Here is a 25,099-nt window from a genome sequence, read left to right as displayed (position 1 = left end):
ATATAGAATTAATTCACATTTTAAAAGCAAATACAGTTCTCAAAAATATAGGAGAATTAACAGGTATGATTTTAGATCTTAAAATCTTTAGAAATAGGTATTCTTCTATTTATACTGAAATAACTATACACAAGTTTGCTAGCAAATGATCTTTAAAGCTTAAAAAAAAAAAGAATGGGAAACAGGAGGTAGAAAATCCTACTTCTCTACCACCATGGTACTAGGGACAGAACTCAGAGCTTCATATATGTACATGCCAGGCAAGTGTTCTACCAACAACTATGTCCCCACCTCAGCCTCTAGTGAGATAAGGTCTTTCTGAATCCAGGCTGGAACTGATCGCAGCATCCCACGTGCAGAGCTTACAGGTGTGCAGTAGCACTAACCACACTATCACCGTGCTGCTCACTCAGTAACAGAACCACAAATGGAAAAATATGAAGATAAAATTGGTAACAACTACTTTTACTAATTGCCACTGGACAGTGTGGTTATTTTATCTCAATTTAGCTAACTTAAAATTATAAACAAATCATCTTTAAACATGGAATTCCTTCTAGACAAATCCAGTAACGTGGGAGAACTTAGATGTCAATTTACCCAGAGCTAGGTATGGATGTTGTGAGCAGGCAGAAATCACTAGCAAAACATGGAGCATGTTATATAAAGTTATTTCTTCTACTAAACACAACAAGGCCAAGAGGCAAGGCAATAAACAAATGGAGAAAATGTTCAGTTTTCAAGGCTAGGGATTTACACAGATCTGTGTAAGGTATTTTAACTCCATTTTGAAAGCTGCCTACGTCATGTTACTGTCGTAAGTGCAGCATTCCAGATTCCAGCAGTGATCTATGTTGGCTTCTTTTGAGGCACACTTTTGCAAAGGTCCAATTTTTTTACCTCCAAATTTCTACAAAAGAATAATTCATCCCCTCAGCATGTTTTTTCTAACATCATCCTCAAACAAACCCTAAAACTGTAGGCAGTATTATGCATTTTCTACACTACGCCAGAACAGTTAATAGTGTTTAGTTTGGTTTCTCTGATGGGAAGCTGGAGAGCAGGATGCTCCAGAAGGAATACTATAACCATAAAAGGGCAGAGTCACACAATTCTGACATAAAACGGGTATACACACCACACAAATTATCCAGCAAATAAACATTTTAAAATCTTTATCCCAACTATAAAGCATAACCTTTGGACAATTACACAGTTTAATGACTTCATTTGGCACCAAGTTGATCAGTACCAAAGAAAGGTCTGATATTCCTTTCCCTTTTTAAATAAATGTCTGAAACAAATAATATATGGTACAAACATCCACAATTTGTTATGGATTAGGATTCAAAGAGAAACCTACAGAACATTTTTTTTAAAACATTCCAATAATGTTTTACAGTTTTCTGATAAAAAAAAAAAAAAAACAAAAAAAAAAAACAAAAAAAACAAAACTTTCTGCAATTAAGTGTGGTAGCATACCTTTATAGCACTCAGGGGGAAGAGAACAGAGCTTGGTGAATCTGAGACCAGTCTGGTCTACATAGACTTCCAGGCCAGCCAGAAATATACAGTAAGACCTGTCTTGGGGGGTGGGGATGGTAAGACACACATCTTCTGCCTAACAGTAATAATACTGGACAGGAAAAGGTTTAATGGCATTAGCTATTATCAATAATGAAACACTGAATATGGAATCCACATATTTCAGTTTATAAGAAACCTCTCGCCAACAGTAACAATACCATACTGATGGATATTATCAGCAAATAGTTGCCCGCTTGAAATTTTAAAAAGGCCCTCAATACTTTCTCTTCCTTAAGGGGCCTATGTCTAGAGGACTGGCACCATTGTTGAGTAGAGGGTGCTCCACTGAACACATTTATTAATGTTTAAAGAGAGCTGATATTGTCAGACATACTGGGCTTGTTGTAGCATTCACAAACTGAAGAGGGACAGGACATGCTAAGTGTCTATACATTTTTGTACTTTATGTTGCAAATAAAATTTTATCAGTTTAGGAGGGAAGGGTAAGATTAGTTTACTGTAACTTAATTGCATCCAATTAAATCATTACCTGCTGATAACAAGCATTTTAAAAGTTCTTTTTTTTTATTTTAAAAGTTCTTACTGTGAATTTTTACTCAAATGACAAAAATATTACCTTTTGAGATGAACTAGAGTTTAGTATCACAATACATGGATTTCAATATAGAATGAGAACATTTTAATAACATGAAAGAGAACAGCAGAATTTACACTCATAGTACTACACATTCTCAAATGGAATTACTTTATTTTAATCATAAATGTGGCATCATCACCTCCTCTGTCCACTCATTTCATACAATAGTAAACTTGGGGCGTGTACTGAAAAGACAAGGGTGGCGTTTAAGGCAGAGCCGAGGAGGCTTATCTCTCAAGATCCCTCTGTATCTCACGCCTCTAAGACAAGGCAAACCTCTCTGTTCTCTTTTCTTTCCTTGTTACTTTCTATTTCTAAAATCTTTTTACCAGCTCAAAGCATGTTTAAAATATAAAAACAAATTGGTACTTATCTTGCTTAACAGTTAAGTTTCTTTAGGAACTAGTATCCTTATTTAACCATCTTCTCCAAGACAAGCTAGATCATTTAGCTTTTAATATTTAAAAAAAAATTATGAGCATAAGCAAAAAGAATTAGAGGATTAAAATGTCCTTAAAATAGACTTGAACATTATTATTGCAAAAAATTAAGAATGAGTGTAACCATTCAAGGTATCTTTTACCAACTTCCACAGTCTACCATTATACCTAGATGCGTATATCGAGATATGTGTTTATGCATGTTTGTGTATTACTTATTACCCTAGCTTGTTCAAAGCAAAGAGTTGGGTAAAATTTTTAAATTCATTATTTATATAGTTTAAAAATGACACACAGCTCTTCCAAGCAACATAACACCATGAGTTTGTAATGAAATGATGCAACAGATTGTGAGTTTGGGATAAAAGAGAGAAAATACTAAAAAATATTGGGAGTTTAATAAAATCAATAGTAATAGCTACATTCAGGGAATGAATCAAGAAGCAGATATTACTTAATTTTTAATTGTTTCCATGTATTATTCATTCCTTTTAAAAAGAAAATGAGGATTGTTTTGTGGAATTCTACGTCTTTTAAAATCTTTTTTAAAACTAGTACTTTTAACTACTTGTTAATTATAATTTAAAAAGTTAGTCTTTTTGATACATAAGTGTCTATGTAAGATAGAAAGCATCAACACTAGAAAGAGGACATCAAAGATAACAAAAGGCTGACATGAAAGCAGGAACTCTGCTAAACTGTTCCAGTAAGCCTCCCTACTGCACAACTGTGCAATGTTGGTTGATAAGGCCCGTTGTTCTAACCTCAGGGCTTCAGCCATGCTCAGTTCTTTATTTTTGTAATTTTCTAAAACAGAAAACTCTGACTTGTGAGACTCAAAACCAAGCCTAGAAAAGAGACTAAACAGAATATTACTATTATTTCTACAAGATCATGTTCTAAGATTCACTGTATCTTCAATGTAAAAAACAAAAAAAACAAACAAACAAAAAACCCTTAGTGACTTAGCCCCCAAAACAATTTTATCACCATTTCTTTAAGTGTTGCCATCACGTTCTTAGAAGGTTGCTGATGAGTCAGATTCATAAAGGATGGAGGAACCAAGCAAAGAGGGAGTGGGGGCATCCTATTCCAGGATGCACACCACAGTGTCAAAAGCTTTCCACTCCACTGTCCCCCACACAGATGTATATCACTTAAATTTGTCTTCTCAAGAATACAGGTCCTCTGCAAACCACTTGAAGGTGATCTGCAAAGTTAGAATAGCATCATGCAAGATAAGCACTAGGAACCCAGAAGTCTGGGTTTGGGACTTGACTGTTCTACACAGAGAACAAGTGTATAAATACTGAATCAGTTTCATTTTCTCTATGGTGAAAAGCCTTACATTTCTTTAAGTGCCTTTAAAACCAAGGTTTACTTTCATTTTGCACCACTCAAAGGGTGGGTAAGTTTAATATTGTTTTCTGGCTTGATTTTTCCAATTTATGACTAGAGGAAAAGGTTATGCTAGCTGGCATGACGTTACTGTGTAGGGCCTTCTTTAGAAACACACACACACACACACACACACACACACACGCACACACTTTTAAAAGTTATACAGAAAATCCCAAGCAATGGTTAAGTCACAATGAATTCTGAAGCCACGTGCTAATCTTTTGAAACCATACCATGCTTGATCAGAATATCAAACAAGAAATTTTATAAAGACATACGTATCTTCATTAGCATTGTTTGCATCTAAATTATATGGGAAATTGATTAGTTCACCAACATTACCTTAAATTAACTCATTTCATTTATTTTTATTTATTAATAACCTAGGTTATTAACAAGTGTGTTGGCTCTTAGTCCCACCAAATTAAGTGTTTTAAGACTCATGCAGCACTGGAATTCCTATTGTGGATAGCTTTGAGGAACAAATAATAAAGAAAATGAAACTAACTCATCACCACTATAGACAATTGTTTACAGTTTTTATTCACTGCTATGAAAGAAGGTAAACCCTGAAGAGAAGAACTCAATCTAATTCCTTAAAAACACACAAACCAAAATCCAAGTAAACTCAAATAATGCTAAGCAAGGAATATGGGTTGTGTGTGTGTGTGTGTGTGTGTGTGTGTGTGTGTGTGTGTGTGTGTGAGAGAGAGAGAGAGAGAGAGAGAGAGAGAGAGAGAGAAAGCTGGATGGATATGATAGTAAGTAAATGCATTATTGTTGAAAATATTTACTTTAAACTAATACATTAAGGAAGTCCATTTAAATATTTTGTTAGCGATGTGAGGTTCAGCTGAAAAATTGATCTTAAGTTGTACTGTGGCTTTTTTTTTCTTCTTCTGGAATCCATGTATGTTTATATACTCTGAAATTTAAATGACAAAATTCTTTGTTCCCAAAAGTCCATGCACCACTCCTTAAAAAGCCCTAAGGATCAACTATTTCTTCCCCTTATTTTTTTTCCCTCCTCACTGATTTTGTAAAACTGTGACTACTCTGTAATTTCTTCCTTTTTGGTATAACTAGGAGAGCCTCCTTCAGTAACCTTATAGTATGTAATCTTAAGGGATAATAAGCACTGAGAAATATTACCAAAAAGAACTACGAAGGGGAACATGTACTAACAATTTTGTGCACAACAAATTCGTTTAATGTTACCACAACTGAAGAACCACTAAATATATATTTCCTATATAAGTTCACAAAGATGACCAGATCCGTATAAAAAAGAACTGCTACCTACTCCAGTCATATTTAATGCCAGTTATAGTTCACAAATCAAGTATCTTTTAGAAAATAGTGTCAGAATCATTCTCTGAAGTGGGGGAGAACAACATAATATGAGCAGAATACTTAAGAGTTGGTCTGAAGCCCTGCTTCTTTAGTAAGCGTCAAGTCCCCTTACATTTACCAAATAAATGGACACTTCCCCAGCTTCTCTTAATCAAAAGCACAACAGTTCAGGATGCAAAATGTTTACTGCATACATCATAAATAATAATCCCATGAACAGTCTATACAGAGGTAACATTTTTAACCAATCATCTTGCCACTAATTTTTTTTCCAAAATTACTATTCTAAAAAAAAAAAAAAAAAACTTCGATTATTAAAAAACTGAGACAAGGAAAATTATAAATTATTACTTTTCTTCACCTATTTTAGGATATTTTTGTTGACACATAGAGCTCCTTCACTTCTCTAAGTTTAGGAGATCCTTGGGGTCTATCCTACAGAGCCAAAGCAAGAGGCAACCTAAAAGCAATTTAAGAATATAACATATATACCAGATCATTAAGCAATGCAATGAAAACAAAAGTCAAGTCCCTAAAATTGACCCATCCAGGTTTTCCTGCCAGTTTTAAGTATTTCCTCTCCACATGATGGATACTACCTAAGAAGAACAGCCACACTAGAAAACAAGTGGCCAGTGGCAGCACCCTTCTCCCATTCCCACAGTAATGCAGTAATTCCCACAGTAATGCAGTAATTCCCCAGTAATGCAGCCCCCTTTCATTTCTAGAACAAAAAAAAATGCATGCTGGCACTCATTTTTTGGTGACGTTTCTTTAGGTTTCAGTACTTTCGTATCAATAACTTGATGTAGAGCATGACTGTACTAACAACACAGACCTAAGGCCACAGAACAGCAGCGTAGCAACTACCGCATATATCCAGTGGATTCTCAGCAAACGAGGGTCCAGTGAAGGTTAGCTTATAAAATGCCTGAAAATCCAGCTATACACACTACTTCCTGCACAGGAGTTAGATCTCACAAGCACTGAAGCCCACCAGAAAAGGCTGGTGGATCATACCCAGGCACATTTAAGTGAAGTCAAAGTAATGTGTTCCCTACTCATGGTCGTGCAATTCTTTAACTACAAATGGGGGCAGGGGACGATAAAACACACCTACTACATTTTAGCTCTAAGTAACATTAAGCCTTCTCAAACAGTCCTGCTACCATAAAATCTCTTAGTCCTTTAGTAGCAAAAAAATAAAAATAAAAATTTAAAGGTCATTCTATAACAGAATAAGTTAACACACTAAAAACTACTTCAGGAAGCTTGACTAGTACAAGAATGGCATCAACTTATGTTCTGTACTCCAAGGCTTAAGGATATTAATGTATAAATAAAAGTAGCCACTATCTACTTCAGTTAGCAAATGAAGGAGCTGAAAACTGAGAGCTAAGTGGTAAATAAAATCAAATACTTCCTCAATCTATTTTTGGGTGCCCTTGACAGAAAAACATGAAGATGTTTAGCAATCTTACTGCTTTATTAATCAAGTTTTTACACGACTTGCCTCAAGAGATATCCAAAAAAGTCCAAATATAACAATACAAACTCAGAGGCAATAAATAGTAACGAAATTCACCGATTAAAAATTGAACCACAGAACGGCTTAAAAACAGACACAATATTAAAATTCCCTACAGCACATTCTAAGATCTAATTACAACTAAAGCAACTTGCTTCCTACCAATCCGAGAGCTCTAACCAAGGGAACTTGTTTACTAGGAAATGAAGCTAAGGCTGGGGAGGGATGTGGCTCGGTTGTAGAGTGCTTGCTTGCTTATCTGCCTTGCACAAGAACCTTGGGTTCTATCCTATAGCAGAGGGACAAGAGAAACAAGAAAAGTTTTCTCTAAGAAAAGCAAAATAAAAGGTAAGTAATTACAGGCACCTTTGATTTGGAAGTTTTTAGCCTAGTCGGCTCAGGAGCTATAGCGTGGAAAAGAAACTTGGAGGTTCTGCCAGGGGTAAGAGCCCCAAGTTTGAAGCTGGATAGGGCCTACTGGGTTAATTTCTCCTGCTCACCAATCCACTATCAGGAAAATTACTAAATTAATCAAAGGTGTGTCAACCTGCTCTCTCCCCCTACCTAGACTGCAGGTCAGCAGTCGCGGGCGTGGTGACGCGGGCTGGCGGGAGCAGCGACTTCTGGGTTCGCGAGGGAAGAAAGTTCGCGGGAGCAAGCAGAGGGGAGTCCGCGGGCCGCGCGGGCGGGCCGGCTGGCTAAGTTGCGCCATGGGCGGCTTCCGGACGGGCGCCCTCGCCTGCTCCTCTCGCAGCAGCCGCCTCCCAACTGCCTCAAGTCCGACGGCGCCTCAGCGCCCAACTAAGTTTCGTGGAGCCCAGCCGAGCGGCCCGGCTGGACAACAGGTGGGCAGCGGGGCCGCAGGCCCGGCCCTGGCAGGCCCGCGCCTCCCGCCCGCAGCCCTCCACTGAGGCCCCACCGGGGAGGGGCGCTCGTTCTTACCTCCGCCATGTTGGCCGCGCCACCGGGTCACATCGCCGCGGCGGGTCGCGGCCAGAACCCGGATGTGCGCCTTGGCCGCGGGGCTCCCGCTGCCTTCTCCGCCGCCGCTTCGGCGGGAACGCGCAGGAGCCGCCCGAGCGCGCCACCACACCCCGCTCCGCCCCCTCGCGGCGCCCCGCTCGGAGGGACGGGAGGGGAGAGGCCGGCGGGCGCGCGCGGAGAAGGGAGCGCGCGATCCCGCGGCCGCCGTCCCCGGGGAGCACGCGAGGGGCGGGCCCGGGAGGGCGAGATCCGGAGAGGCCCCCTCTGAGTACTCAGGATGCAGGAGAAAATACCTCCTATACTACCAGCCGGTCACTTCTGAAGTGCTTTTGCCAGAAAAGAGATGTGGCCCTGACACGACAGCAGCACGAAGCGCGCACTGACAAATACTTCCCCTGGTGATTCCCAGCAAGAAAACTCTAATTTCCCCAGGTCCGCAGAGCACAAAGATGAAAAGCAGAGAATGTTACATTTTCCTCACTTTTTGTGATGCCAGTAGCAACACAGCTCTGCAATGGATGAGTTTTTGCACAACTACACAAAAGTTTCAAATGTAAAGTAATGCTCTTCTATAGATATGCCTACATGACTGTATGGGGACAGAACGTACATATCTGCAACGCCTAAAATACTTGCAAGTAGAAAGTTTGTTTTGATGCACTCCTAACTGGCCTTGAGGTCCATACAGATAATGTCCAGGGCTAATGATTTATCCAGTCTCCTAAAGTAGATAATTTAGGCAGATATTAAAACGGGCAGTAAGTTTAAAAGTCTTTTTTTTTTTTTAAGGCCAGCATTTTTTCAGACATAATTAAGGATTCTTAATGCAATTTCAAAAATGACTACCAGAAATCAGTCTAAGGAATATACCAGGGTTAAAAATACATTGCACAAATGTGTACACACAACTTTCTTAGCCATTATACTTATAATGCAATATGGGAGAATGCTGATTTCTGAAATTATTTCTATTTCCTTAAAATTCTAAAGTCCATTAAGCCTTTTCCCATTTCTAAACACTGGACATGAACCTGAAAGTCTTAAGCCCAATAACAATTTGTGCATGAATAAACTGCATGACAGGTCTATGAAGTAGCCGCTAAGTGAAAGGACATTACCTTGTAATTTGACAGGAAAAGAATCCAGAGACAGTCTGTAAACCAATTAAACATAAACATCTGATGCACATTTTCTACTGAAAGAAAAGCAAGGGAAAGAAGAGAAAGGAAAACTTTAAGGTTCCCAAATCTACAAACAATTCTTACCATTAACTGCACTGTTATAGTATTTTCACTTTATTTTAAAGATTATTATATAAGCGTCCTCCCCCCACAAATTCTTGGAGGAGAATAAATATTTTAGCACAGATACAGTTTTATTAAGTTAAAGCACCACCTTGGACTTTTTAAAATGTCAGTTCTTATCTAAATAATTCTCACTGGATGGAAAAAAAAAAAAAACCTGAAGACAAAAAACAATGTATGTGGGCACAAGTAAAAATAATAAAGGGCTCAGAGATAGCTATACCGGGGTATGAAAGAGGACTTTGCATTAAAATATGCAAGGTTAATATATGTGGATTTTCGCTGGCCATTAAAGGGAAAACTGGAGTATTGGTGAATTTTAATATTATAGTACAACTTGCTTTAGTCTATTGAATCTTTGATTCTTCAGTGAAAACATCAACAAAAATTTCAACTACGGTAAAGAGCAGACTCAAGATTCCTTAAGCTACTTACTGAGTGAGCCCTCAGTCAGTAAACCAGGCACTTACTGTTAAATGCCTTTTAGTTGATTGATATTTCCAATCAATATTATTACCTTTAAATGGCATTATCCTTTGTAGGGGAAAAATTCCCTCTACATATTCCGTCTTAGAAAAATAAAGTGTACTGGGGTGTTTCCTAGACATTCTAGAGATGAGGAAAAATAGCTTTAATCCTGTAGGTCAGACATAACACATTAGTATTGAGCTCATTTCATTCTCTTGAATTTCATTTTCTCCACAATCCCATTGATCAGAGTCTAAGAAGCCACCTTCAGAAAAGCCATGTCCTTCTGGAAACCTTTCCTTACCCCTTTGGTATGTGTAACAATTCACTAGCCCTATTTTTGTTAAGTAGGGCCTGTCATCCTCAGTCAGGTAAGATCTGTCAGGAAGTTCTGCGGCCAAGCTTTTCTGCCTGTGTTTGCAGACTTCCAGAGATTCACCATACCTCTTGAAGAGGCTTCCTACTCTTTTCAAAAGCAGTCCAAATGCTTGGCTCATTCTTCCCTGCCTTAAAAGCTAAGCGTTACTTCTTCCTGGCTTTCACCAATCACTCCTAGTTCTTCAGCACTCTGAATAAATCCAGGAGGCAGTCTCTTTGTACTCAAATGTGAACAGTCAAAATTTCTACTTGGGCTCACAAAAGAAAACAAAACAAACAAAAAAGCATGTATCTGAAAGCAGGAAATGGCAGAGTAAAATGCAAAGGAAAAACTCACCAATAACCTGAATGAAATCATTGAAATCATTGAGATCATTTATTAATGTGACACCCAATGTAGTTAATTCTGTTAGAGTTCTATATTAAAATGTTTAAGTTAACTAAAAAAAAAAATTGTAGCTAATTCCAACTTTTATGCAAGGTTTTTGGTTTCTAAAAACAAAAGAAAAAAAGGAATACTAGATTAGGCCTAAATAAACCTAAGAAGCCTCCTTCTTTTGAAGAAAACTAATATTAATTTTTTTTACCATATTAAGCTACTCACCACATTTCTCTCTAGTAATGTATTTTTTATGGCAATTACTGAATTCTCAATGCAAACATAAAATGAGAGCTTGGGGTATAACTTGGTGGTCAAATACTTGCCTAACATATGAGGCCCTGGATCCAAGCTCCAACACTATTAAAAAAAAGTTATTAAACAGCTTTATAGTAGCTATGAGAAACACATGTATGACAGTGCATGTAAGTGTGTATGCATGATGCACACACATGCATGCACTCACAAACACACACACATTCTCCAGAGATATCTAGTTGCTAACAAATATACCTAGGACCACAATAAGACTTCAATTAGTACTTCGACCAACAAAAACTTCCTTGACAACTTACATTTGCCTAAGATATACAACCTTTTATTCAGCACCAACACCTGATTCGAAAACCAGGAATATGTTTGCACTCTACAGGCATATCTATTCATGCAACTCCAAGGGTATCTCTCAAGTACATCAAGAAATACATGCAACATTTCTAAGTCCACAAGTCCTCCTTGGAAACTATTTTCTGAACTTCTTCCTAAAACTCTTGAGAAATTCAGCCTACACTGTATTTGTGAAGCCAAACTACCTATAATCGTATTCTTCTTCAATGCTGTTTCAATTTATCTTGACTTTACTGGGCAGACTCCTGGTTGCAAAGCACAGCAGCACATTACATATGGAGGCTCCACAACCGTGCAACAGAAATTATCTTTTCTGTTCGTTCTTTTATTAATGCCATCCTAAAGCACATAGAGAAAGTTGGGTCTTCAAAGAACAGTTTGGGTTCCTTTCATAATTTTCCCATACCATTTCATCCAGTGGCCTCATTTTATCAATATTTGCAAACTTGTTATAAATCTTAACGTTGCTGATGTTACTTTTATATCACCCAAATTCTTGAAAGGGTTGGCCATTAGCATGCCTACAGCACCAGAACAGACAATAATCATGTTTTTATTACAGTGGGGAGTTTGCTTTTACCCTCCCTTCATCTCCAATTGTGCCCCTGCCTACCAGCATCACATCCGTCTTGTCTGCATTGAGCCTCAACCAGTTGGTTCTTAACCACGTCCGAAACTCAGCCAGGCACTGGGAGAATCGAGCCACCACACCATCTGGATTAAAGGAAAGAAAGCCTCAGTAGCGACCCGATGAGACAGAAACAGTTAACCTCAAGCTCACTCAGGCTCACATTTTCAAAAGATGTCTGAGAACCAGGTCAACTGCCCCGTGGAAATTCCAGCAAAAAGAAACAAAAATTGAGTCCTGCAATTTATAAGCAATGCTAAAGATTACAAAGCACCCAATAATTACATTTCTGTATTTCACCCATGATTTGAGAAAAGTCTAATCAATTCCGGGTCATCTCAGTTAAGCGGCCTTGGAAACCTAGGTGATCTTAAGAATGCAAGATTTTGAATTCTGCAAAATTACAAAAACTGAGGTTTAATAAGAAAAAAAAAAATGAAGCGCTCCCCGGGAGTGGGGGGTGGGGGGGGAGTGACTTGCCCAAGGTCACACAACAAGCAAGGACCAGAGATGGGCACCAGGCCAGCAAACATCTACATTACAAGCTAAAAGAATAAGGCCACTCGCGGGAGGATAGGCACTGGGAACGGCTGGTTCCCTGCAATGCCTTCTCTGAGCCTCTCGCCCCTCTAGCTCCCTCCGACAATGGCAGGTTGACCCAGGTTGCGCCTATCACCTCAAGGGATGGATGCTCTGCCAAGCCAACCTCAACTGGCTGGACTGCTGGAGAAATCAGGGGCACAGAGGTGGAGCCACGGGGGAGTGGCCAGGAAGCCACACCCCTGCCGTGGAGCGAGGGCCGACCGAAAAGGGCGGGAGCTGGCCTGCCCGCCCCGCAAACTCACTCTGCAGTGTAGTCCCGGCGCGTCGCGGAAGCAGCGAAGATTTGCGCCGCCGCCGCCGCCGCGAAGGCCCAAAGACCGGTCAGGGGCGGGGCGGAAGCTACGCATGCGCGTCAGATGGCAGCGCCTCTAAGCCGCCAGCCCTCCCGGTACACTCGGCAGCCCCGCCCCGGAAGTTAAGAGTCTTCCGGGCGGCGCTCTGCCGTGGGGGAGGGGAAGTGGGGAAAGGAGATTGAGAGCGCTTCTGCGGCCCTGGTTCCCGACCGAAGGATGGGCAAGATGGTTTGTGGAGGCTGCACTTACAGCCGCCGCCGCTGCCGCCGCCTCCGCTGCTGCCGCCGCCGCCTGGAGACGCCCCATCCATCCGCCTGCAGCCGGGAGACTCGCAGCCTGGGAGGGGCCTGGGGCATGGGCCGCCCGCCTCCTCCGAATCGTCGCCCGAGCTTCCTCCAGCTCCACCAACCCTCTACCCTCCCCTCCGCCTCCGCCCTCCTCCTCAACCTCGAGCGGCCAGCCAACCGCGCGGCCGCTTCTTGAGCCAGGCTCCGCGGTCGCCATGGCGCCCGGCAAACATTCCTGAGCTGCTGAGCGGGCAGTTGGAGTCCGGGCACCGCAGAACCGCTGGGCAAGGGGCGCCGAGCCCTAGTCTTAAGTCACCACCATGCACAGCTCTCCAACGAGCACCCGCAAGCAGGCCAACTTCGCCGCGTAAGTTCCGCACTAGATCCGTGACTCATTCCTCTAGATCCTGGAGACAGCCAGCCCTTCGGTTTGGAAAGGGGTTCCCAACGCATTCGATCCCGCGGAGCCTCCAGTCAGCTCCGGATCCTTTGGCTTAATTCGGTCTGTGTAAAATTCCCGCTGCCGTGCTCGACCGGGATTTGTCGAGGGCCACCCTGCCTATTTCTTCCAAACGCTTTTGCTTGTATTCTTTCATTTGATCTTTCAGCCTCCAAGCTTTCTCATTGTGTTCGGGTCCTTGGTCTCTGAGCAACCAAAGCTAATTTTAATATGTACGCCTGCAGAGGATTTTTTTTCATCTCCTTCTGCCAGCTTACCTTAAGACTCTTAACTGCTTACCACATGCTGCTAAACCAGGAGAAAGGCCCAAAGATATGTGGACGCATGTAGCATTGAACTTGGAAGTAGTTCCTTGAATTTTTATTAAAATATTCCCCATTTCATGCTGGAACATTCCAGTAGCGTTGCGGTCTTCCCAGGCCAACCACTTCTTTTCTCCAATCCTCTGCTCAGCTAATTCGCCATTTGAACTTACTGAAAGTTCTGAGGAGAGAACCTTGCATTTGCCCTTGAGCTTAGTGCTCAGCCTTTCCGCCATACTTCACCGAAAAGCACAGAGTTAGCTGTTGAGCTAACAACAGTCAGTTGACACTTTAGTTGTTAACTAACCCATCACCAGCTTTGATCTAAATAGCCACTTACATGAATTTTGAAATGCTTCAGTTAGCTAATGGGATACCACTCATTCTTCACTAGGCTCCTGGCTAGTTTAAGTACTAATGTCTGTCTGTGTATATTTAGTTCTAGGTTCTTTCTCCCAGTGTAGCCCTGGCTGATATGGAACTGGTTTGAAAGTGCTGGGATTAAAGGCTTGGGTCACCTGGCCTGGCCTTCTTTTTCAAAATGAATCTGTCCCCTTCCTAAATATATGTTGCAGAGGCAGGTGATTTCACAAGTTTTCTTCTCTCTTCAAGATCTCTCTCAAGAAAACAAAACTGAAGCAGTTACACTTAGAAAGGATGCTCAGAATTCATCCTCAGTGCTGTATTTTACTGCCCCTTTGTTTCCAGTACACAGCCATTCCCGGCTGATTAAACTGCAACCCTTGCACTTCCTCTGGGACTTCGTCCATTACTGCTGTGCAGCGAGGGCCACTTCACTTCTCCAAGTAGCTGTGCTATCCAGACCTAACAGTCATTTCTGCATCGGAATAACTGGCTGAACAGTCTGCTTGCCGACACCCTCCATGTGGTAGTCTGCTCAAAACTTCGTTAAGCTTTTCCCTTTTCCTTTGAGTAGTGCTCCCATTCTTCCAAGCCCCAAGGGGATCAGGCTTTGGATTATGTCACTTGAGTATGACAGTATTATTCCGCCAAGCACGGGCATACACACACACACACACCAGGAACACTGTATTCCCATTTCCAACCCTGGTAATTTATATCCTTTGACTTCAGGATTTGTGTCAGATGTCTCCATGTGTAAAATAATACTTTATTTCCCAGCATCAGCTTCACCTTTACATTATGCTTCAAGTGTATCCCCATGAGGATATTACATCCTCTAGGTTTTTTTCCTTGGTTTTTCCATACAGGGTTTCTGGAACTCATTCTGTAAACCAGGCTGGCTCTAATTCACAGAGACCTTCCTGCCTCTGCCTCCAGGGTACTAGGATTGCAGGCATGCACCACCACCGCCCAGCTCATATTATGTCCTCTTTGTTTTTGTGCACTGCTGTAGACTTACCTGGAATATAAGAATGTCTTTAATACACATTTATTAACTGAACAAATAAGTAGATACATACACATCTGTAGCTTGTTGCTGGTTTTTCTTGCTCAGTTTCTGTTTTGCATTTATGCAGATGTTAAAATGAAACTAAATTAAATTTATACAAATTAAGACAAAAATGATGTAACACTTATTAATGCAAAAAACATAAAACCAACCATGGTTTTCACTTCAAAGGGGATAAGAATGGTTCATTGTGAAGCTTAGTGTGAGTGACCACAGCCCAGGAACATGCATTCAAGTTTTCCCAAAAACCAGGTTCTAGTGTGGTGACTGTCTCATGAGATTTTATAGTAATGACAAATCATAAATCAAGGCACTCGGTGGGAATGGATGACGGTAGGTTTCAGCAGAGTGGGGAACTTTCTCTGATAGCCCTTGGGTGCTATTTGATAACATTCTTAAGGCCTTTTGGTTGGTGAAAATCAGTGGTCTGCCAATATATTCTAAAGGATTTCACCTGGTAATCAAAAGGATACGGTAGGCAAGAAAAGGCAATCGAGGGGCAAAAGGTAAGTAAGTAAAATTGTAAACAGGCTCTGCACCCAAAACATCCCAACCTCTCCATAATCCTTGAGGTTTAATCTGTTAATCAGTCTTTGTAGAATGTTCAGTGTACAGTGTGGCTTCTTTCCTGAAACATTAGTTTGCACTCTCACAGTAGCTGAAATTTGGTAATTTAAAAGATGGCATTTGTAATAGATGCATGGTCCTTAACCAAAGATAGGATAGGATTCCAGATGTGAGCTACCATAATTTTACCTTACTAAAACAAAGTTTCAAGCTTAGTTATTGCTTTAACTTATTGTCTCTCTCATTGTTTTTTTAGAATTTATCTCTAATTTTATAAAATATCTGTTGAAGAGTTTACCAATTTTTTGCTTTCTTGTTTTTTCCACATTGCAATCTTCCTATTAGCTTCACAAACACACTCTCCCATTGTGCTAAAAACAGCCTTTAACTGTCTTTACCCCTTTCTCTATCCAGTTGTTTTATTCTAATTCCTTACATATTCTCATCTTGTTATTATTTGAGTAGTCATCTGTTTATTGTTATAATTTAAAGAGAGGCGGGTATATGGCAAAGACCTGACAATGAGATTACCCTTCAGAATGAGCTGTACTAGAGAGAGCCTCACTGCTATTGAGTTGGCTGGGTGAATATGGGAAGGGGCATGGCTGGGCCTTGAAGCAGGGAAACATTAGAAGATGTAGAACATCCTACATGGACGCAGCATGATGGGACTTTGAAGGAGAGATGGAGAGAATATTCAACTTCAGAATCTCAGAAAGAATAGATGGTGGCCATGTATAGCATGCATAGCATGAGTCCTGAAGAAAGTAGCCTTCAAACCCCCAGGGCAGAGATATTTCTGGTTCCCGCAGATTTCCAGGGAGCTAGACAGGCCCATACCTAGGTATCTAGCCAGGCCTGCTGAGCCCCACTATGAACTTAGAGACTATGAACTTAGCCTATAGACTCAAGGCCATAGGTCAGCAGGCTTTATTATTCTACTGTGTCATGGAGAGAGAATTTGGGGAGTGGCGGTGCAGGGGAAGGGAGGCTTTGATGACAGTCATAGCAGGAACCTGTTAGTTCCTTGTCCTAAGCCACAGACAGACTGGAGGCCCACTCTGAAGGAGAAGGGCAACACGAGCATCTGCTCTTGCATGTTATCCGTTGCGTGTTATCCATGGCGTGTTATCCATTGTTCCACTTAGACCCCAAGCATATTCTTTTCAATTCATAGTTTTGACAGTTCCAAAATATCTGTCATATCTGAGTGCGGCTTTGTCATTTTGTTTGTTTCTTCACACTTAGTCTTGCCTTTCAAAATGCCTTACATTTTTGTTATTGATGAGAGTGAGATGTATCATTGAATTTGTATGATTAGGAATTAAGCTGTATTTATTCTATGCTAAAGGTGTTAAATGTTTAAGGTTTGGATGTCCTCTAGAATCCTCATTTTGATAAGCTTTGTTTGGTTTGGTTTGGTTTTGGTTTGGAGTTTTATGTTTACTGTAGAGACTTCCTAAATTTTGTGAAATTTGCAGTTGTTTTATACTCCTTTGTATTGCCAAAGCCCTACTGTTGTATAAGATGTCCTGGGGAACAGACTGTTCTATAAAATGGCTAGGTCTTAGTCTCCTACTGGGCTCTTGTCCCTGGAGTGTGATCTTCCTGCCTCCACTTCCCAAAGGCTGCAATTACAACCGTATACCACCAAACATGGCGATTGTTTGTTCTCAGCATTTTTTCCTCATTTAGTAAGAGGAAATGGCTAAGTGGAGCTGGAGTTAGGTTCTCTCCCTCCACCACCCGCAATGTGTGTTAGGCCTTGGTAACAAGTTGTTTCAGCTCTGGTAAAATGGCATTCTGTAAGGATAGGTTCTTGCTAAGGACAACAGGTTGCTCTGAGTGTGTGAACAGTTACTTTCCCTCCACCTGGTAAGTTTATGGAGATGAGAGGAAAGCTCCTTACAGCTGTTCCCAGGTTTTGTGTTTTAAGCTAGCCTCTGCTCATTCTTCAATAATCAGCCGATTGTCCTTTACGTTTTCTGATCCCTGATTGGATCAAGTGTCAGTTCTCTGGAAGCCGTGGTCTTTTTTTCTCTGGCATCTCCATTGTCAGGGTACTTATTTACCCCATGATCTCAATTGTCTGATGGAACTGAAAAGTGGTAGTTTTCAGTTCAGTCTTTCTGTGAGATAAAAATGATGACATTTAAGATCTTCATGTGATGGAGTTGAAAACATGAGTAAACCTACTCATTATTTAGTTAGCTCTTGTAACCTGTTGTCTTCATTGTTTTGAAAGAAGCCAACAGAGGCTCTACAATCATTGGTTCAAATTCAGAAGGAATTAGGGAGTTGGGGAGGGTATCCCAAAGTACTTGCTTAGCATGTATGCAGTCTTGGTCATCAGCCCCACATAAACCAGGCATGGTGACTTGTAACATGTGGGAGCAAAACACAGGATGCTTTAAAGTTCAAGATCATCCTCAGCTATATGGAGAGATTGAGATCACCCTGAACTGGAGATTCTGAAGTTTTAAAAAAGTTACAGAAACAAAACAGAACAAAAAACAAAGTCTTGCTTGCTGGGCATTGTGATACATTCCTTTAGTCACAGCATTTGGAAGCCCAGCCTGGTCTGCCTAGTGAGTTCCAGAACAGCCAGAACTACACACAGAGACCTTGTCTCAAAAAAGGAAAAATAAACAAATAAAATGGCAAATTCGGTGTGATTTCTTAATTTTCTTATTCTGGCCCTCACTGGTCACTTTGCATCTGTGGCTCTTATATCACCAAGCTCTTGGCATCTCTGCATTTACCTCACTAGTCACATAGCATCTTTACTCTTACCTTCCCCTGAAATTCACATTACTTTGTGTTCTCAACTGCTAGCAGATAGTCCTACCAGGCAGTCACTAATATCTAGACATGTCCACAGCATCCTTATTGCTTTAGAAGTAAAAGCTACCCTAGATCTATAGATCTAGGGAAAGCCATGGATAAGTAGATATGTACCTACAAAATATGCAATTAGCTTAGCATTTTGCTCACATGGCTTTCTATATGTATCTTGGAGTTTTACTAAGAATTTGTAATTGGGCTGGAGAGATGGCTCAGTGGTTAAGAGCACTGACTGCTCTTCCGGAGGTCCTGAGTTCAATTCCCAGCAACCATGGTGAATCACAACCATCTATAATGGGATCCAATGCCCTCTTCTGGTGTGTCTGACAGCTACAGTGTATTTATATGCATAAAATAAATGAATCTTTAAGAAAATAATTTGTAATTGAATTCAATTTGTAATTGAAATACAGAATAATAGATGTAAAGCCTTTGAACTTGTATTGTTCAATGCTATCAAATCCTATCCAATCAGCATCAGCCATTTTATGAGGAACCAAATTTGTGGACATGTTTGTTTACATTTATGTTATGTATGAGAATATTTGAATCCTTTCTCAATAAATGTTTTTATTCTTTGAGAACTTGATGTAGTGTAATTTCATGATACTCCACCTCTTCCCCTTACCTACTTCCGGTTCAACCCAAACCTCCCTGTTCCCCTCAACTTTATCCTTTTTTGTTGTTGTTGTTAATTTAATAACCCATTCACTCTAGGTTGTACTGTCGATATACTTCTGGATGTGGGGCCAACCACTAGATTATAGGTTATATATTAGGAGCCACATACTTAAAGCAAAACTGACCCTCCCTCCCACACACACACAAATTCAATCAGCTGTCCATAGCATCTCAGCTAGAATGTTGACTAGTTTGCTCTTTTGCAGGCAGCTATTGCTGCTGTGAGTTCACAAGTGCAGCAGGCCTGTGCTGTCCAGATAGCACTGTTTTGCTCCTGTCCTCCCCTATCTTTGATTCTTACAGTCTTTCCACCTCCACCTGATGGTCTCTGCGCCTTGGGGAGGGTGTGCAATGCAGGATTCCATGTGTACTGTAAGTGCTCAGTCACTTACTCTGCTCTTGGTCCAGTTATGAGGTTCTGAGCTAACTGCCATCCATTACACAAGGAAACATCTGCCTAGGTCTGAGGGTTTCCCCTGTCCTGGTTCAGGATTGGTCCTCCCCCTCACTGGCATTGTTTTAACCCTGAATCTTGGTTGAAAAACAATAGGCCCTGGAAGGGCTAGGGGGCTTTCCTTTTTAGGAAGCAGTCCTTTAAAAACATGATTTGTGAAAGGACATATTCGTACTGTAACTTCATTAAAACTGAGACTAGCATTGTTTTTCTCATTTAAAACTGAAAAGCCAAATATTGACTATCTTAAACACTACCTGTTTATAAAAGGATTTTTAAAACAGAAGGTGGAGCTGGAGAGATGGCTCAGAAGTTAAAAGCCCTTGTTAACTCCTGCAGCAGACCTGGGTTCACATGGTGGCTCACAATCACCCAGAACACCAGTTTCCAAGGATCTCATGCACTCTTGATCTCCTCTCTTCTGACCTCTGTGGGGACAAGGCACATGAGGTACACACACACACATATACACACACACACACACACACACACATACACTTACCCTCCCACTACTGGCAAAATAAATCTAAAGGAAGGAAGCTTTAAAAGAGAAGTGATGAGCCTGTGAGAAGGCTCAGAGGGTAAAGATGCTTGCTGTTCAATCTGAGTTCATTCCCCATGATCTTAGATGATAGAAGAAGAGAACCAACTCTGGTAAGTTGTCCTCTGACCTCCACAGGTATCCCATGGTGTTTTTTAATGAGGAAAATTTCATCTTTGAGATACTCACTTGTTAATGCACCCAAAGGTGACTATCAGCCTGCATTTCTGTCATTCCTGTTGATATGTATGTGTCTGGAAGTTTGAGAAGTACTAATTTATTTCCTGAGGTTGTGGAGCATGGAGTGCCTGAGAGTCTTCTTTTTTTTCTCCAGGCAGGATGAAATCTTTCATCATTCCACTGATGAAATGATCTGGTTTTCATTATCTTGGGGAAAAAAATCAATATAGCCAGTTTTGAATTTTTAGTTATTAGACTTCCAAGTCTCTCTTAATAGCATGTTATCCTTCCATAGATATGGTTTATTTAGTTTTTACTTAATTTTTCATAGGACATTAAGTACTTATTTTATAATAAGATCATGTATGTTTTCCAAAATGGATAGATCTTGAATGAAAGCCAAAGCTTTAATTTTAAGAATTAGTGTCATTTGCTCTTTTAATAGGCCAAATTTTATAGTTTAAAATATTCATTGATTTAATTGAACTCCATGATCACTATGTAATTTGATCACTATGTAATTTAGCAAGAATGCCCTGTCATAGGGTTTCCATTGCTGAGAAGAGAAACCATGACCAAGGCAACTCTAATAAGAGACAACATTTAATTGGGGCTGGCTTACAGGTTCAAAAGTTCAGTCCATTATCATCATGGCAGTGTCTAGGCAGGCATGGTGCTGGAGAAGGAGCTGAGAGTTCTACATCTTGATCTGAAGGCATTCAGAAGAAGACTATCTTTAGGCAGCTAGAAGGAGGTTCTCAAAGCCCACCCCCACTTCCTCCAACAAGGCCACACCTGTTAATAGTGCCACTCCCTGGGCCAACCATATTCAAACCACTACGTTCCACTCTCTGGCCTACAGAGGCTTGTCAAACACATGAGTCTATGGTATAGGGGGCCATACCTAGGCATAGCATAAGGCAAAATACATTTAGTCCAGTTTAAAAAGTTCCATAGTCTATAACAATCTTAACAAATGTTAAAAATCCAGTTCAAAGTCTCCTCTGAGATTCATGCAATCTCTTAACTGTAATCCCTTAAGAAGTCAAAATTAAAAGGCAGATCACATACCTCTACCATCATACAGGATATACATTACCATTCCAAAATGTCAGGGTGAGGAAATACTGAACCAAAGCAATACAGAAAACCAAACTCCAAACTCCACGTCTCCGAGACCTCCAACTCCTCTCATCCTTGTTGATGGCTGTTGATTCTTGCATTCAGCAGCAACAAACTTGGTTCTCTTGTGCTGTTTTCGCTCAGTTAGCAGCTTTCCCTGGCAGGTATCCCTTGACTCTGACATCCCTTAACATCTTGGGGTATCCAAGGCAACTTCAACTTTACAGCTTCTTGTTCCATTGTTTGAGATCCACACATCCAGTTCTGCCATCTATAGCACTATGGCCGACTCCATTCCACTGCTGCTGCTGCTCTTGGTGGTCATCCCATGGTATCGGCATCTCCAATACACTGGGGTCTGCTACTGCACAAGGCTTCACCAAAATCCTCCCATAGGCTCCCTGCATGCTGCCACACCTCAACTCCTTTGCAAGACCTGTTCAGTCCTGGGCCATTAACCACAGCTGAGGCTGCACCTTCACCAGTGGCCTTTCCTGGCCTCCCTAAACTATTCTCCATGACTCCTTTATGCCTTCAAAACCAGTATTACCTGAGTGATTCTCACACATTACCAAGTCCAGCTGTAGCAGGAGGTACATAACAACCTTTGATATCTCGGGAACACAGCTTCTTTGTGCTCTTAGAAAACACTTCCCAGAAGATTTCACCTCAGTGATTTTCGTCTCTTAATCACTGCTAATTTCTTAGCTCCAGCTAAGCAGCATCAATTGTCCCACTAGTCCCTTCTATTCTGGACTCTAAAGCCAGAGCCACATGGCCAAAGCTGCTGAGTCTGCTGCTTGCTGGAGCTGGAACGTGGTCCTCTTGTTCTATTACATTATCACCAGCTTTCTATCTTCCAACTCCTTCACTGCCTAAGCTTGGCTATCCTGGAACTTGCTCTGTACACACTTTTGACCCCAGCATTCAGGAGACAGCCATGCAGACCTCTGAGTTCAGAGCCAGCCTAGGACAGAGTAGCTTAGGTCCAGGCATGGTGGTACACCCATTTGATTTGGGCTATAACTTCTGCTGGAGGCCTGCATAAGGACAATGGGAGAAGGAAGGCTTCCTTCTCCACCCGCTTGCACTTACTTGCCAGCACATCTGTTGGAACCAACTTTGTCAGGATTCCAGCTTACACAGAAGACCAACTGAAACACCCAGCCTCGTGGGACTGAGCAACTACTAGATTCTTGGGCTTCCCGTTTATAGCTGCCATTTGTTGGGTTAGTTGGGCTTCACACTGTAAGTCATTCCAATAAATTCCCTTAATATATAGAGACATACAATAAGTTCTGTGACTCTAGAAAATCCTAATACATATCCCAAGAAGGAATTTTTCCCTATTACTAAGGGTAATTCACTAAGTGTATCCAGCAAATGATAGCCTTACCAAATGGAAAAACAAAAATAAGCCTAATCACAAGTTTTAAATGTCTTTTTTAATAAAGGGAAAAATAAAAATTCTGTTCTAAATTAGTTATTTTGAGATCATGACTAGAAGACAATAGTTAAGAAAATCCTACTAATGTAACAGAACCAGTGGTATTATAATTTAGTATCCTTAGACTATAGTCAACTTAGTTATAAGCATGTTAATTTTCCTGTAAGCCTTTCTGCAACACATTTGGATTCTAGATCTGTTCTATTTGCATTTTGAAACATCCTTCACTTTAAGGCTAAATTATATCCAGTCCTTTCTCATCAGAAAGTGTTTTAATCTCTTTAACCTTTATCAAAAATGTATATGATTCCTTTGCCTATTTGCTTAAAACTTGTATTTAGTGAGGCATGGGGTCTCTAACAGCCAGCTCAGCCTTGAAGACATTGTTCTTGTACCAATAAATTAACCCAGTTTGTTAGAGGTTTAAATCCTACTATATAACAGGTACTTCAAAAATTTTTTTTCTAAAAGTGTTGACTTTTTATTTGTGCTCATAAGACAACCAGAACAAGTTAGATTAGGGCGTTTTCCTTTCTTTTGAGCCAACTTCATACTGTTAATTAGGGAGAGCTGCAAGCAGGGGAGAGAAGCTATGGGGTAGCGAACCTTCCATCCAGAGGCTGTTCTTCCTTAAGAAAAGCTGTAAAACCAAAACTGAAAGAAAAATCAGAGATAATATCCCAATTGGGTCTGTTCAATTTTACCCTCTAGCATGACCGCCGTGATGAAATCTCCTTTTTAGACTCTAGCTATGAATGAAAAGGCAATTGAGCTTCATTTAGCAGCTGTCATTTATTTTTAAAAAATTGGAAGCTATGTTGGGATCAAGTAAATGATGTGGACAGTAATAAGCACACTGTCTTAGTTAGGGTTTCACTGCTGTGAACAGACACCATGACCAATGCAAGTTTTATAAAAGACAACATTTAATTGGGGTTGACTTACAGGCTCAGAGGTTCAGTCCATTGTCATCAAGGCAGAAACGTGGCAGCATCCAAGGCAGATATGGTGCAGGAGGAGCTCAGAGTTTTACATCTTCATCTGAAGGCTGCTAGTAGAAGACTGACTTCTAGGCAACTAGAGTGAGCGTCTTAAGGCCACACCCACAGTGACATACCTACTCCAACAAGGCCATACCTCCTCATAGGATTTCTTCCTGAACCAATCATATACAAACCATCATGCACACATAAGTAACACATACATCACCATACAGAAAGATACATTTGAAACCCAGATCTTACAGCTTTTAATCAGATCAGCAGTTCTCAACCTGTGGGCTGCTGTCTCTTTAATGGAGGAATGACCCTTTCACAGGATTTGCCTAGGAATATTGGAAAACACAGATCTTTACATTAGGATACATAGCAGTAGCAAAATCACAGTTTTTGAAGTAACAATGAAAATAACTTAATGGTTGGGGTCAGCACAGCATTAGGAAGGGTGAGAGCCATTGCTCTCTAGGTAGATGTACTTCAGTGCAGTGTTCTTCAGTTCTTAGGTGCAGTGGCTGACCTTGACTATCTCACCATAGTACCAAGCAGTCGCTAATTTCAGATCTGTACTTATAAGAAGTGTGATTCTTAATGAAAATAAAGAAGACAACTTGACTTTTCGAGGCAGGAGTGTGACCTAATTGACAAGGCTTTAAAGCAGGCACCATTACTTTGGTTTTAAGATGCCTTCTAGGTTAGGGGATTTAGCTAGGTGGCAAGTGGAAGGTGCTGGGTCCTCTCCTCAGCTTGCTGGTCAGGGGATGAGCTTCTTTTCCCTTTAGCTCAAATTCAGCAAAATGCGAACCTGGAAAAAAGTCTAGATTATAAATGTTACTCTTTGTTATGATTATATCTCTGTAATCACTAAGAGATAAAAATGTAAAGATCTTTAATAAACACATCTATCATTTGATATATATAACAACTTCTAAAAAAAAAACTTTAATTAAAATGTTTTTGAAGAATAGCAATTAACCTAATAAAAGGATTTTAAGATATATTACTGCGATGTTTTGTATATTCTTGGCCCAGGGAGTGACAATATTAGAAGGTGTGGCCCTTTTTAAGTAGGTGCAGCCTTTTTGGAGTAGGCATGGCACTGTGGGTGTGGGCTTTAAGAACTCATCCTATTTACCGGGAAGTGAGTATTCTGCCTGCAGCCTTCAGATGAAGATGTAGAATTCTCAGCTCCGGCACCATGCTTGCCTGGATG

The 25,099-nt window shown here is 40.7% G+C and overlaps 2 protein-coding genes across 9 annotated transcripts in view; one reads left to right on the top strand and one right to left on the bottom strand.

Annotated features, from left to right (window-relative positions):
- Mier1 (MIER1 transcriptional regulator) overlaps window positions 1-12,898 on the bottom strand; it is a 50,381-nt gene extending 37,483 nt beyond the window's left edge. Inside the window, exons 1-3 of one of the 8 annotated variants that reach the window (XM_052176870.1) lie at window positions 12,821-12,898; window positions 11,661-11,761; window positions 9,010-9,083 (exon numbers count right to left, since the gene is read on the bottom strand). In XM_052176870.1, coding sequence (XP_052032830.1) covers window positions 9,010-9,083; window positions 11,661-11,761; window positions 12,821-12,881 — 236 coding nt within the window. In that variant the 5' untranslated portion in view covers window positions 12,882-12,898. Of the gene's footprint in view, window positions 1-7,471; window positions 7,558-7,849; window positions 7,949-9,009; window positions 9,087-11,660; window positions 11,762-12,820 lie in introns of those variants that run through there. The other 7 variants (XM_052176862.1, XM_052176864.1, XM_052176863.1 and 4 more) reach the window with 7 other exon arrangements.
- The window catches only part of Dnai4 (dynein axonemal intermediate chain 4), a 73,137-nt gene continuing 60,927 nt past the window's right edge, over window positions 12,890-25,099 (top strand). The window contains exon 1 of the mRNA XM_052176871.1: window positions 12,890-13,225. Within this exon, the coding sequence (XP_052032831.1) occupies window positions 13,179-13,225 (47 nt within the window). The 5' untranslated portion in view covers window positions 12,890-13,178. The remainder of the gene's footprint in view (window positions 13,226-25,099) is intronic.

Source organism: Apodemus sylvaticus, chromosome 3, assembly GCF_947179515.1.
Source record: "Apodemus sylvaticus chromosome 3, mApoSyl1.1, whole genome shotgun sequence".
In the NCBI taxonomy this organism is placed as follows: domain Eukaryota; kingdom Metazoa; phylum Chordata; class Mammalia; order Rodentia; family Muridae; genus Apodemus; species Apodemus sylvaticus.
The sequence above is the reverse complement of the archived record's forward strand: the minus strand, read 5'-3'. Positions and strand labels throughout refer to the sequence as shown.